At 28.0% G+C, this 13,522-nt stretch overlaps 1 protein-coding gene across 1 annotated transcript in view; it reads left to right on the forward strand.

Moving 5' to 3' along the window:
- The first annotated feature begins 2,548 nt into the window (after positions 1-2,548).
- Positions 2,549-13,522, forward strand: part of LOC136975894 (uncharacterized) — a 35,922-nt gene continuing 24,948 nt past the window's right edge. The window contains exon 1 of the mRNA XM_067271052.1: positions 2,549-2,774. Coding sequence (XP_067127153.1) covers positions 2,696-2,774 — 79 coding nt within the window. The 5' untranslated portion in view covers positions 2,549-2,695. The remainder of the gene's footprint in view (positions 2,775-13,522) is intronic.

Below are 13,522 nucleotides of genomic sequence, written 5' to 3' on the forward strand. Positions count from 1 at the left end.
ACCATAGTCTATTATATCAGATGCAATTAATAATTTTGTTTTTGTAAGTAGAGTGTAGACTATAAATCATTTAGACTAAAAAATTTGAATATTGTAATCGATGTTATTAAAAAATTGACTGATTTATATTTTAGTTTAATTTTTTATAAAGATTATATGTCACTACTTATCTGACAAGTAAGTTTATCCAATACTTTCGTTGTTTATCGTGATATATGCGTCTCTGCGATATCAATTTATTTTGTGTTTAGGGAAATTTAACATATCTTCCTTTAGGCTAAATTTAAATAAATTCACCTCATTCTCTTAATATTTTAATTATTTTCTAAATAAATTATGTTGCTAAACATTAAATTCAAGTATTTTAATTTATTAAAATTACTATCTTTTGAATTGTATCAATAAATAAATACCAGAAGCGTACAGATTTTATTCTTAGTTATAATATTTAAAAAGCAATGGGCGTCGTCAGATAGGGACAAAGAGAAAGTTAACTCTCCTTAGAAAAATTCGAGTTTGTCAGGTTTATATGTCTTAATCGTTTTCAGAATTTATTTGGTGGGATAAAGAAAGCATTATAAAAGTTATTATAAACAAGTCTGGAAGAGATAAAAATATTTGAAATTTTTATTCTAAAATTAAAAATGACAAGCAAAAATAATAATAATTTTATATTGACCATTAAAATTATATCAGAATTATTAATTTTTATTGTTTATTTTTAAATAATTTGAGTTTACACTTAAGTTTTATAACAAGTCGATTAGGTTCATTACAAATATATTAAAATTACAGGTCTATAGTGAAATTTTCTATTTTTTAAAAATTCTTTTTTTAATTTGCTTTTATTTGAATATTTCTTTTTTAATGCATTCACAAAGCTAAAATTAAAATAGAAAAGAAAACGGTATTGCTTATCCTTAATTATGAGATGTATTAATCGGAGTACGGAATAGAGTACGAAAAACGAAAATATCAAAATTAATGTTATCCTAATAAATTTGAGTAGTTATGAACACTGTTTACCCTTTAAAATTCTCATCGAATTTAGGAAGAAGCATAGTGTTTTCTATAGTTTTAAAAACAAATTATTTAAAATTTTGGAAATACAGTAATATGCTTATTTTGATAATTTTATTTTCTCCCAGAAACGACCATACGTCCATCCATACGAAATAACAATGGTTCATTTTAAATGTTATGAGTTTACAAAAATGAAGAACTGAAAGATGCTTAATGATTACAAATAAATTTATCGGTAATTCATCTTTGTTTTTTTTTTTTCTCGAAATTGTTTCGATGAAAGATATCGGAATTTTCCACGAATTGTTTTTCTAAAAAAAAATTATATCTAATTTGTCAATTTATATAAAGTTATATTTATTCCAAAAGTTTTGTAACGTAAACATAAGACAAAACTTTACAACAAAAATATAATATTTATATCTTCCTAATTTTAAACAGAGTAACTTGTAAGAACAAAATAAGCTCCACGTCTTAAGTTAGATATAATATATTTATAAGCTATTAAATTTTATAAATTTAATTATTTTAAACATATAAACAATAGCTCAAATTAAAGGCTAGATTTGTATCAACGAAAAAAAATCTCTTATTATAATCATGCTATTGCCTGTAGATTTAAAATGATTGCTGTACTAATAGTTAAATTTTTAAATATATATAATAAATATTTTTCTATAAAATGTTTGCATTGCCAACATTAACGACATTTCTTTTCCAATCTTGACATCTGGGGTGCGTCTAGGTCGTAAACAATTAAGAAAGCCAATGACATACTTGGTTTCACATAAAACGAACTCTATCATTGGCTTATTTGGTTGCTTGCCACTTACGAATTAGACTCGCCCTTGCTTTACCCTGTAAGCAAGTTGCATTTTTACCTACCGGATTACTGTTTTTACGTAACGATTTAATGCATTACACTTTGCTAAGACTGTGAAACACCAGAATTTTAGATAAATTCATTGTACTACAGAAAAATCGTGAAAATACAACAGAATTATTTCTAATAAAATTGATAGATTCAGTATATGTTAAGAAGAAAGCGCGTTTCTTCTATTTATTTAAATATAAGTGTATTAAAAATTGAAACTGAAATAATAAAATAACTTAGAATCACTATTTAACATTTTTACTCGTACCGAATTTTAATTTCTAAATTTTTTGTTTACTTCTGTAATATTTGTGCTAATAAAGCAAAAAAAAGTTTTATATTAATTTCAATTATTAATAATTAAATAGGGAATAAATTTCAAAATCAAAACATAATTTTAAACTTGATCTGTAGCAAATATTACATAATAATAATAATAATAATAATATTCTATATTATTTACAATTGTAAATCTATTATTATTATTATTATTATTATTATTATTAAAGATATTTATAAAAATCGTATTAATTATAATGTTTACGTAAAAACTATCAATTTTCGTAAGAATTTCTTATTATTATTAAACCAATTTCGTAAGTAATATAAATTGAAATAAAGCGAATTTAATACATTTAATCATTTCTTCCGGAAGAATAGAATTTTACAGAAAACACAATAGAAAATATGAAGATCGTTCATGCAGCTAAAATTTTTAGACGGGGTGACTGCACTGCATTACTTCATTCGCTACAACAGTGCCTCTGGCGGTAACAAGACGAACTAAATTAGGAGGTGATGGCGGATTCCCCAAGTTGGAGTTATTTATTGCTTCCAACCTATTTATTTGTATTCTTATGTGTAATTATTATTACAGGTAAATGCCACATTATAATAGAATGTAGAATATATAAAATTTCATTATTTTCTTATATCATAAGTGAAATTTCATTAAATGTATAGTGTATGATACACTTACATTATAAAGCTCATTAATTCCAGTGTGAAGATGGAAATTTTTATTCATTAGAATTATAAATAAATGAGTAAAAATTCTGTTTGGATTGTATCAAATTCATTTGTATATTTTTAAATTAATGAAAATTATTAATAATTTAAATTTTTCATTTAGATGTTGCTTAACATTGATGATTCATAAAAATTTATATGTAATATTTATGCTAAATCAATGTTAAATAATTATTCTGTTGAGTGTATGTAATTATAAAACTTTTATCAAATAATTAAGTTAATTAATTACAGTATATTGTAACTATTTATTTATTTATTTTTTTAACTATAGTAATTATAACATTTTACTTATACTCCTGATATTTTTCAGCTAAATTCATTTTCCCATCTTTAGATTTCTCTAAAGAAATAAACTAAATCTTAGCAAAATAGAATGTAACTAAAGCAATATCATCATCCTTTAAACTTAAATATTCAATTTAAACATAAAGAAATTCATAACCATTATAATTGCAATAATGCATTACTCTGAAGACAGTTTGCTTACAAGAATAAAGATGAATAAGGAAATTATAATATAAAAGCAGTTTTTGTTATTTTTGCTAATTAATAATGCTTATTTACAATTCATATAAATGGGAGAAACAAAAATTTGGAATGTATGACAATCATGGAAACTATTAGGATTGTTTTATGATTTTGTTGTTTTAAAGTTATTGTTCAAGTAAACTCTCATAGGTATAATACTACCAGTCAAAACTGGTTATACTTGAATTAAAAAACTCCAAAAACTTATAATTCTGCAATTTTTTTTTTTAATATGTGCAAACAAGTTTTTGTCCAAATTGAATGGGCATTGTCGGGCAAACTAATCCCCGGTTGCTGGAAACAGTGGGGGATTGCCGTACACGGTGCAGAGGGGAGGTGACATAAGACGAGAAAATATTTTTAAAAAATTGCTGGATTATAGGTTTTTAGAGTTTTTAACTCTTCTAAATATTACTTTATTTTAACTGCACTCAGTTTCTTTACTGTTTTCTGTTCTGAACCAATAATTCAGAACAATTTTTCTGAAATATTATTTGGTTTCTTTTAAATGTAATAAATATACATATTTTTCTCTCTAAATTCTTTCAGAAATCCAGAAGATAATATTATAGGACAGTAATTTGAAAGTTGTTTTAACTAAAAGTCAAATATTCTGGATATATTATTTGAATGTGCTTTTTTTCAGAAGTTTCTCCTTAACTTTATTTTACTAACTGTCAATAAATTATAGTTTTACTTTGTTTTTTCTACACTTAGAGATAAACATGTTAAACCAGAGGTAGTGCTGCTTAGTGCCAAAATTGCCACTTGGCAATATTTTTATTAAAGTGGTGATAAAAACCTTAGTCCACTAAAGTCATATATAAAAATTACAAACTTCTGAGATAAATTACTCAAGAAAGAATGAGGTTAATTGAAAGATTAATTTCAGGTGATAACATTACAGCAGCAGCATCTCTAAGAAAAAATTTGATCCCTTCCTAATTTGATCTTTTCTAATATAAAGTAGTAGCTTTAAGAGTTTTAGTAAAAAGGACATTCGCACACATTTCTACTTTCAAGGAGAGAACTCATGAATTATGGTACATAAAACAGCTGGCTATCCAGTGCAGATACCCACCTAGATTAATAAAAAGTTTAGTGAACAAATGTGGGGAGCAAGACCAAAACATGGGAAAGGCAGAAAATAAATTATATTGGCTATATACCGGCCACATATCGACTATATACCAAGATGTGGCAGGAGATTGAAACAACCTTTCCTTGGCCTACAGAAGGAACCCCAACATCTATACGCTTCTTAGAAATACCAAGGACTCTCACAATAAGATGTTCCTTTTTGGAATATACTTCATACCACTTCAGGATAGCAGAGACATTATCAAATAATCATCATCATCAAATAATCTTTATTACTTAGCCTGACATTGCCTGGCATAATCAGGCAAGAAATTACAGAAGAGATTACATTGATGTTACATTCTGATGACAATTGCAAAATAATCCAAAGACAAATGTTGGGAAAGTAGTAGAAAAAACAGAAAATAAATAAATAAACAAACAAAAAAAGAAGAAAAATAAGAAAAAATAAAAAAATAAAGTAAATAAATGCACATATATACATAGACATAGCTGCATTACATTATACAGTTAAGTGTTACCACAGTTCATTCTAGAGTAAAAACAAAAATGTACATTATAGTAAAAATGCTGCATAATAGATGGTGATACACCTCAGGTTGACATATACCATTACAGGTGAAGGAACACATAATAAGTTCATTGAATACATTAGGGCAGTCTTTAGCCTGCACAGAAGGTCTTGAGTCACAGATAAGCAGTGATGCACATCAAGATGCCACTTGTAGATTAAGTGTAACTTATCAAACTTTATCTGACTTCTAGTCAGATAAAGTTTGATAAGAACTCTTCAAAGAACTTATCAAACTTTATCTGACTAGAAGTTAGATAAAGTTTAATAAGTTCTTTGAAGAGACCAAAATTGACCTTATTATGAACAAGGAAGTCTGGGTTTACAGGCCAGTCCATATTGTTTAGATTTACTTGCTGCCTCCAGCAGTGCCCAATATCTTCAAGCATAAGGCAGTTGAAAAGATAGTGTAAGACATCATTTTGAATACCACAGAGATTACAGTGATCATTAGATCTAGATGGAATCTCTTAAGATATACATTGTAGATCAATTAATCTTTATTATTTAGCTTGACATTGCCTGGCATAATCAGGCAATGTCAGGTGTCCATGTTCAGTTAAAAATTACGTCAGTTCATGACTGAGCTGCATCCATTTGTTCAGACAGCAGAGATAGCCAATACCTACAATGTGTCTATTAAAACAGCATCTGCAAGAACATCTTATTTTGATTAATGAGATGCAAAAATTACTATGGCTTTAGCCACATATATCTTGGATGAGGATATGCAGGTGAACATTGATAATGCATATCTCATTCACCACACACTGGAGTCTCCTCTACTTAAGTACCTGGCAATGCTGGAAATTTAAAAGGCCAATAGAAACAACATGGCTATCAAGGGCTATCAACTACAAGGACAACAATATGTTGTCTTCAGCTTGGAGGGCATTATTGGATATTTAATGTTACTTTTACATCTAAATAATTATATCTCGATACAAACACATCATCTGATGGCCAATCAGATGTTTATTTTATATTTTAAATTATTACATTCTATCATATGTTCTATTCTGATATAGATTTTTGAATAAGTTCTTTAACTTGAGGATGATTGGTAAAAGCAATTGAAAATGTTTGTTTTCCTCCATTGTTGTGTTTCACAAGCTGGAATTTTGGTTGTATAAGAATTTTGAATTAATAATTGAATTAATAGAATTAAATGATTCTATTTGAATGTATTCAAGATTTGAAAAGAAAAAATGAATCATAATGGTTGGCTATGTGATTATAGTTACTGTTTTATTTTGAATATCAGTAGTCTACTCTAGTGTCTTCAGAAATTTATTTTAGAAAATTTGAAGCCATCCTTTCTATTAGATTTCATTTAAATTTATTATTTCTACCAAATAATTCAAGGACTAGATTGCTTCCATATACTATTATTCATATACCATATATTACATATAGGCCTACTATCAAGTGTTTGGATTTTTGACAAATCATACTGCTCCTATTTTATTATAATTAGATTAAATTCATCAATCATCAGACATGAGCAACTTATTAGATGGTTATCATATTGAAACAGCCAAATAATTTCAATTACTTATATCATAATTGCAATTATGAATTATTTGAATGGTTCATTATGATTTGATGTTAAAAATATGTCTTAACATTTATGTGATAACTTAAGACAAAATTCTTAAATTTTTTAAAAGCAGTATATGTTTTTACTTGAGATATATATATCTGATCATCTGTATTTTGCATTATGATTTACATTTGTTGTGAGATACTGATTATATATATATATAATAATCAAAATATTATGATATTAAGTAGATACAGTACATAAACTTGGTAAGGATAAGATGAGATTCTTTTTAAACTATGCAGTTTTCTGTCAAACATTATATGTAGTATACCATCAAGAAGCAACTACAAATCCAATGTATGTAAGAGAATTATTTTATATAGTATTATATTTGATAGAAGTTCCTGCAATATCTAATATATTGTGAAAATGAAGAGACTAAAATATTTTATGCATTTAGTAAATAATTGTCCCAAAATTTGATTTCAATTTAATAATAGCCAAAATCAGTTTAAAATATTAACTATTGTTTTAAAGAACTGATGTTTTAATATTGATTAATCATTGTTTTCTTGTTTACTACCATAATCATACAATATTCATTATTAATAAAAAAGACAACATAGTTTTTAGAAATATATAATTACAATACTTGATTAATCATCTTGGTTGTCATCTTTCAATCTTCAATAACAGTTGTATTTTTATTCAAAGATTAAATACTGTCATGTTTTAATTAATATTCTGACTGTGTAACCCCATTCATCTTTATGCTTGTTTTTTGTGTGTGTATAAATGAGATACATTTTCTGTTTTAATTAAAGTAAATGTTCTCTGTTTTTTCTCTACCACAAAATCTATATTGTTTGGGAATGCATTTTTTAAAGCTATTTATAAATATAATAAAATATACCATTAATTGTTTTTTTAATTATTTTTATAATTACTACTTGATACTTATTTTTGTATCTGCATAATTTTTCTGTACCAAATGACTCATTTTGCCTTATATTGATTTTCTCTACTACTGCACTTTCTCAACAGATGTTCATTGATTTTTTTTTTCTTTAAAAATAGGTCATATGTAATCTTGGAATATGTGAATTTTTACTTGTTTTCTTGTCAACAAAATCATTTTTAAATTTTAAATTTAATAAAGTAGTTGAATAATATGAAAAGAACATGGATTTAAAAAAGCTAAAAAAATCTAATGTTTAAATAGTATATAAATTTCAGTAAAAAATAATCTTAATAACTTTGTAGAAAAAATAATTTTATTTAATTTTGCTATTAATATTGTTCTGTAGAAAAGTTATGTGAACTAAATTTAATTAATATTTTTAACTCAAATCTATTATGTAATATGCATTATAATAGATTATCAGCAATCTAAATCCATTTTTTATTAAAAATTAATGTAAGAAATTTAAGCTTTCTAACTTTAATCACATTTTTAATAGCTACAAGTTGATAATTTTTGATGATTCGTAAATTACTTTAATAATAATTTGGATAATTTACAAAAAGATAATAAATACGTCTTAAAAATTTGTTTTAAATGTAAACAATTTTCACCAAATATTTATCAGTTTTAGTACATATTTTAAACTATATGTACTGTATAGTATAGCAATTTGAATTGAAAATTAGTTAAAGTAGAAAAGATTTATATACATAATTGAAGAAATTTTTTTAAAATAAAAATCAATGGAACTAGAATATTTTTCACCAATCTTACATTAAAAATTTACTTCAAATTGTTATTTTTTTATTACATCAAATTATAATTTACATCAAATCAAATCAAATTTTATTGAAAATTTTTCACACATTTTAACATATCAAACAATCTTTTTTGTACTATTATTATTTTTCAGTTTAGCTGTTTAGTTTACATAAGATTAAATGCTTTTCTCATATTTTGAATTGTGCTTTGTTTAAATCATTATTAAAATTCAAAATTTTGTTTTATTTCTATGTAATGAGTATATAAAAATTAATTTGATGTAAGTAAAGCTCTAATTAAGAATAATTAATTATAATAAAAATTTGCTTATTAAACATATACTTCACTTACTATAATCATGGATATTGTTATCAGTCACCTAATGTTATCAGAATTACCATGTCCCAGAATATGTGTTAAAATACACTTATAAATCTTTGCTTAGTATAATCATAGTTTAGATTATAGTTACTGTTATGTTTAGAAGCACTCCATTTCTTGTTCATTTTCCAAATCATCCTTTTAGCCTGACATTGATTGCTCAAGGAAATTGAAGATGTTTGTTGTCTTTTCATTTTCCAAAAAATCAACTGTTTTTTACTTTGGTAAAGGTGACTAAAAACTTACAAGACATAAACATTATTGCATTGAGTATCTAAGAAGCACAACTTGCATCATGCTATATGCTCCATTAAGTCTATCACATGCTTAACAAACAGCCTAATCAGTCATTACCAACAATATTCATCAGAAAAGAATAAAAAAAAATGCCCAATTATTAGAGTGATCTACTATTTAAGACATGTTTCACTGATATTGCATTTGGCTATTTTTGCCTTTAAAATAGCATTGTCCAATCTTGTTCTTGTAAGCTATCTTTACCATGCCCTCACTGCCAATGTAAAAGGCCAAAGAAATATTGTACATTTGCTTTTGACAATGTCTTTATCAATGTCTTCTACGACATTCTCTTATACTAGTTACTTGCAACATCTAACTGCTTTTAGATGTTTAGTAGAGGAAGTGAGGCTTAATAGCTTCATCTCTCCTATTATTAAGGAATTGGAAGCCCTCACAATCAGGGCCCAAATAGATGGCTACAATATCATTGAGAAAACACTGGAATTGTGCTGATGGTGTTACACTTCAGATAGGAACTGTCCTGTAGATAGAAGCCTGCAGGATTACACCTGTAATTATATGTGTGGAAATGCATTGATGGATTGTTTCACTCTCTCAACTCGTGATTCTGTTCTCAATGTTTTGAGTGTGAACCTTGTGATTATTGATGTTAATGAATCTGCACAAAAATAAATAAAATTTCAGTAATGCATCTTCCATCTGCTTCAGTTAATGCATTATAGATGCTCCTTACCTCCCTCCTATGGTTTATAATCTTATTGTCCAAGAAGCCCAAAGCCATAAAAATTCAATACTGGGCTTCACCCTTTAGTTCCACTGGTTTATGTATTGTCACAAGCACACCAATATGTGTTTTATTGCATGTGGCACCAATCATGCTTGTGTGACACATATGTGCAATTGCTTTGCTGAGTGATGTGTTGCCTAATGCTGAGGTACACAGTCTGACATTGCTTGTGATTTTTGTCCATCTTTCTTGTATAATTGGTTACATAATGAGTACATGATCATTGTAGATTGGGTTGATATTATAATGCCAAAAGACAGTGTTTTTAATGATTACATGAGTTGAGTCATTAGTTCAGTCATCTGATCCAATGACTTAACTAGTGCAGTCATGTTAAGTCATTAGACTCAGTCATCTGTTGTCATGGTATGGTGTTGTGGTAATACTTCTTGTACTGTATGTGATCAATAAGAAGACAATACTGCCAATAGAGAACAGAAATGCAGGTCTTCATGCATGGCTGCAATATAAATGGCCAATTACTGGACAAAAATTATGCTCATATGGATAAACTTGTAGAAATCAGTAATTTGTTAACATAAAACGGTTGTGGAGATAATCAGTCTCTTATGAGGTTCCTTATGCCTGTTTGATGATTTGCTATTGTACTGTCTAGCTGAGCATGTAAGCAATGGAAACTAATTGAAAACTCAAAAACAAAACAATTATATATTTTCCAGTACATCAGCTCTTGCATTTCCTAACTGTAGCATTAAATTGACTAAATTAAATATGCTTTTAGCCCAAATACACATTAAAACAAATAGCTTATCAAAACATGGCTAAATAAAAAGGACTTATCATATTAGTATGAGATGGAACTGGAGTCAATTATTCAAATATAACTTTTATTAATATGGGAATGCATTTCAGGTACTTAGACCCCCTCATAAGCCCATTTAAAGAGTAGGCACATGGCAGTAAATACAATAAATATCTAAAATATTGTCATTAGTGAAGGGAGGCCACAGCATGTACACTCAAACCTGTTTTTGTGCGGTCTTTTTTTGTGTGATTTTTTATACATACAATGTGTTTTGTGCAATTATTTTTGTGCAGTATACCAATTTGATTGAAATTCATATACTGCACACAAAAAATCACACAAAACAAATCACACAAATAAAAAATCGCACAAAAGACCGCACAAAAAGAGGTTTGAGTGTACTGTGTATGAAAGTTTTGGCACCGGAATGCATGCTACCAAGTAAGTTGAAATGTTCTTTAGAAACAATCATCCTAGCATGGTTATTAAATGTCATGACTACTTTACCAGAAAGGTAAGAGTTAAATCAAGAAAAAGATAGTTTTATAAGTAGGCATCAATACTAAGCAGTGCTTTCCTAGCACCTTACAAGATGGTGCATAGAATTGCAAAATGTAAGAAGCCTCATACCATCACAGAGGAACTTATTCTACCAGCTGCTATCATAAACATTATGATCAGTGAGTCTTTTGGGGAGCAGCTTTCAAAAGTGCCTTTGTCCAATATCATCATAAGTTGCAGAATATAGCACACAGCAGATGACCTCAATGATCAATTAATTGAAAAAATAAAAAGGAAGGAAGTTTGGTTGCAGCTGGATGAGACCACAGATGATGATAAAGATTTTCACTTTTATTTTAAAATTTTGGTTTATGTATGGTTTATAGATGGTAATAACATTGTAGAAGACCTTCTCTTTTGTAAAAGTACCACTGCTGGTGCTAAGGCTCAAGACTTGTTCGAGATCTTTGATATTTTTAAATCCAAAAATAATTTGGAGTGGACCAAGTGTGTTGGTGTCTGTACTGATGCTGCACGTTCTATGTTTGGCTATTATGGAGGATTGTAGGCACTTATTCAAAACAAAGCCCCTGATGCACTTTGGACCTATTGTATTATTACAGGAAACATTCACATCAAAATATCTGACTCCTACATTGAACCAGGTCTTAAAATATGTAGTGAATGTAGTAAACTTTATAAAAACTCATCCATTGAAGGCAAGGTTTTTCAAAAACTATGTGAGGCTATGGGATCCAAGCACATATCTTTGTTGTATTATAGCACTTTGCAATGGCTCTCTCATGGTAATGTTTTGTCTTGTATGTTTGAACTCTGACAGGAAATTTATATTTTTCTTAAAGAAGAAGAATAAGTATGCCAAAAATTTTGTGAATGAAGATTTTTTGGTAAAACTAGCATATTTATGTGATATTTTTGAAAAGCCGAATGCTCTGAATCTCTCCCTGCAGAGAATTAAAGTTCACTTTTTAAAGTCAGTTGAGAAAATTTCAGCTTTTATGAAAAAACTAAAACTATGGAAAAGAAAAATGAACAAAGCAAAGAATGTTTCTCCTTGTAACAGTTTTTGACCCTGTAATATCTTTCAAAAGCTGGATACTTTAATCTACTCATTAAAAAATCTGCTATTTTAACCAGCAGGCATTTCATGTAAATTTGGACAAATGTTTTGACCTAATTATAAGTCTGCATTCTAAGATTTAATATTTATAGCATTTATAGCAAATTTGAAAATAGAATGAAAAATTTGAGATCTGAAGCAGACTTATTAGGTTGAAAACACTTGTCCAAATTTACATGAAACTCTTGCTGGTTAAAATAAAAGATTTTTTAGTAAATAGTTTTGACCTCCAGTGCAGTTTATTTCTTTTGAGATATGTTATCCATTTTTGAAGAACACTTATCACAGTACTGTTCTGCTCTTTACTGACACCGGGTATTATAACTATAACTTCAAAACGAACCTGTTACCGGTGTAAATCTTGTGAAAATCGTCTTACGAGCTTCTCACTAACGTTTTCGAACTTAAAACAGTTCTTCTTCAGGTGAAGATGGAAGAATTTGAAAGATAGAATAGAATGTTTCAAATCGAACCGCTTCATCTAATTCCGTCATGGCTGACACTACAGCGCAGTGTCAGCCATGACGGAATTAGATGAAGCGGTTCGATTTGAAACATTCTATTCTATCTTTCAAATTCTTCCATCTTCACCTGAAGAAGAACTGTTTTAAGTTCGAAAACGTTAGTGAGAAGCTCGTAAGACGATTTTCACAAGATTTACACCGGTAACAGGTTCGTTTTGAAGTTACACTTATCACAGCTTATCACCAGGTTTGAGAAATATTTTCAAGATGATAATATCGATAAATTTTCATGGATTCAAGATCCATTTAATGCCGGTGCTTCAACTGAATTTACTGCTGCAGAAGAAGAGAATCTTATTGAGTTGTCTTGCAACAATATGTTGGAAACTAAATTTAGCATATTGAATTAACTGAATTTTGGATGTCAAAAGATGAATATCCTTTCTGAGTGGTAAAGCTCAGAGAATTTTAATTCTATTTGTGACTTCTTATTTGTGCAAAGCTGGGTTTTAAGCTGTCACTGTGATAAAAGCTAGGTATTGCATGAAAAATAATGTGTAGAAGAGAATGAGGATTGCTGTATCCAGTTTGATTCCAAGATTTGAGAAAATGTGCAGTGATCAACAGGCTCATCCATCCCACTAATTATAATTAGTTGAATTTGTTTAATTATATATTTCTGTTTTATCTTAAATGTGTATTTTATTTATTTTTACTAATGTCCTAACCCTTGAATTAAAAAAAATTATTGGCTATTTTGCAAAGTGTACTTGTTAGAATTTGACATAGGGTGCCTTGGTTAAACATGGATTTAGCAGGG

This window comes from Centruroides vittatus, unplaced genomic scaffold (assembly GCF_030686945.1).
Source record: "Centruroides vittatus isolate TY-2023 unplaced genomic scaffold, ASM3068694v2 contig_391, whole genome shotgun sequence".
NCBI lineage: Eukaryota > Metazoa > Arthropoda > Arachnida > Scorpiones > Buthidae > Centruroides > Centruroides vittatus.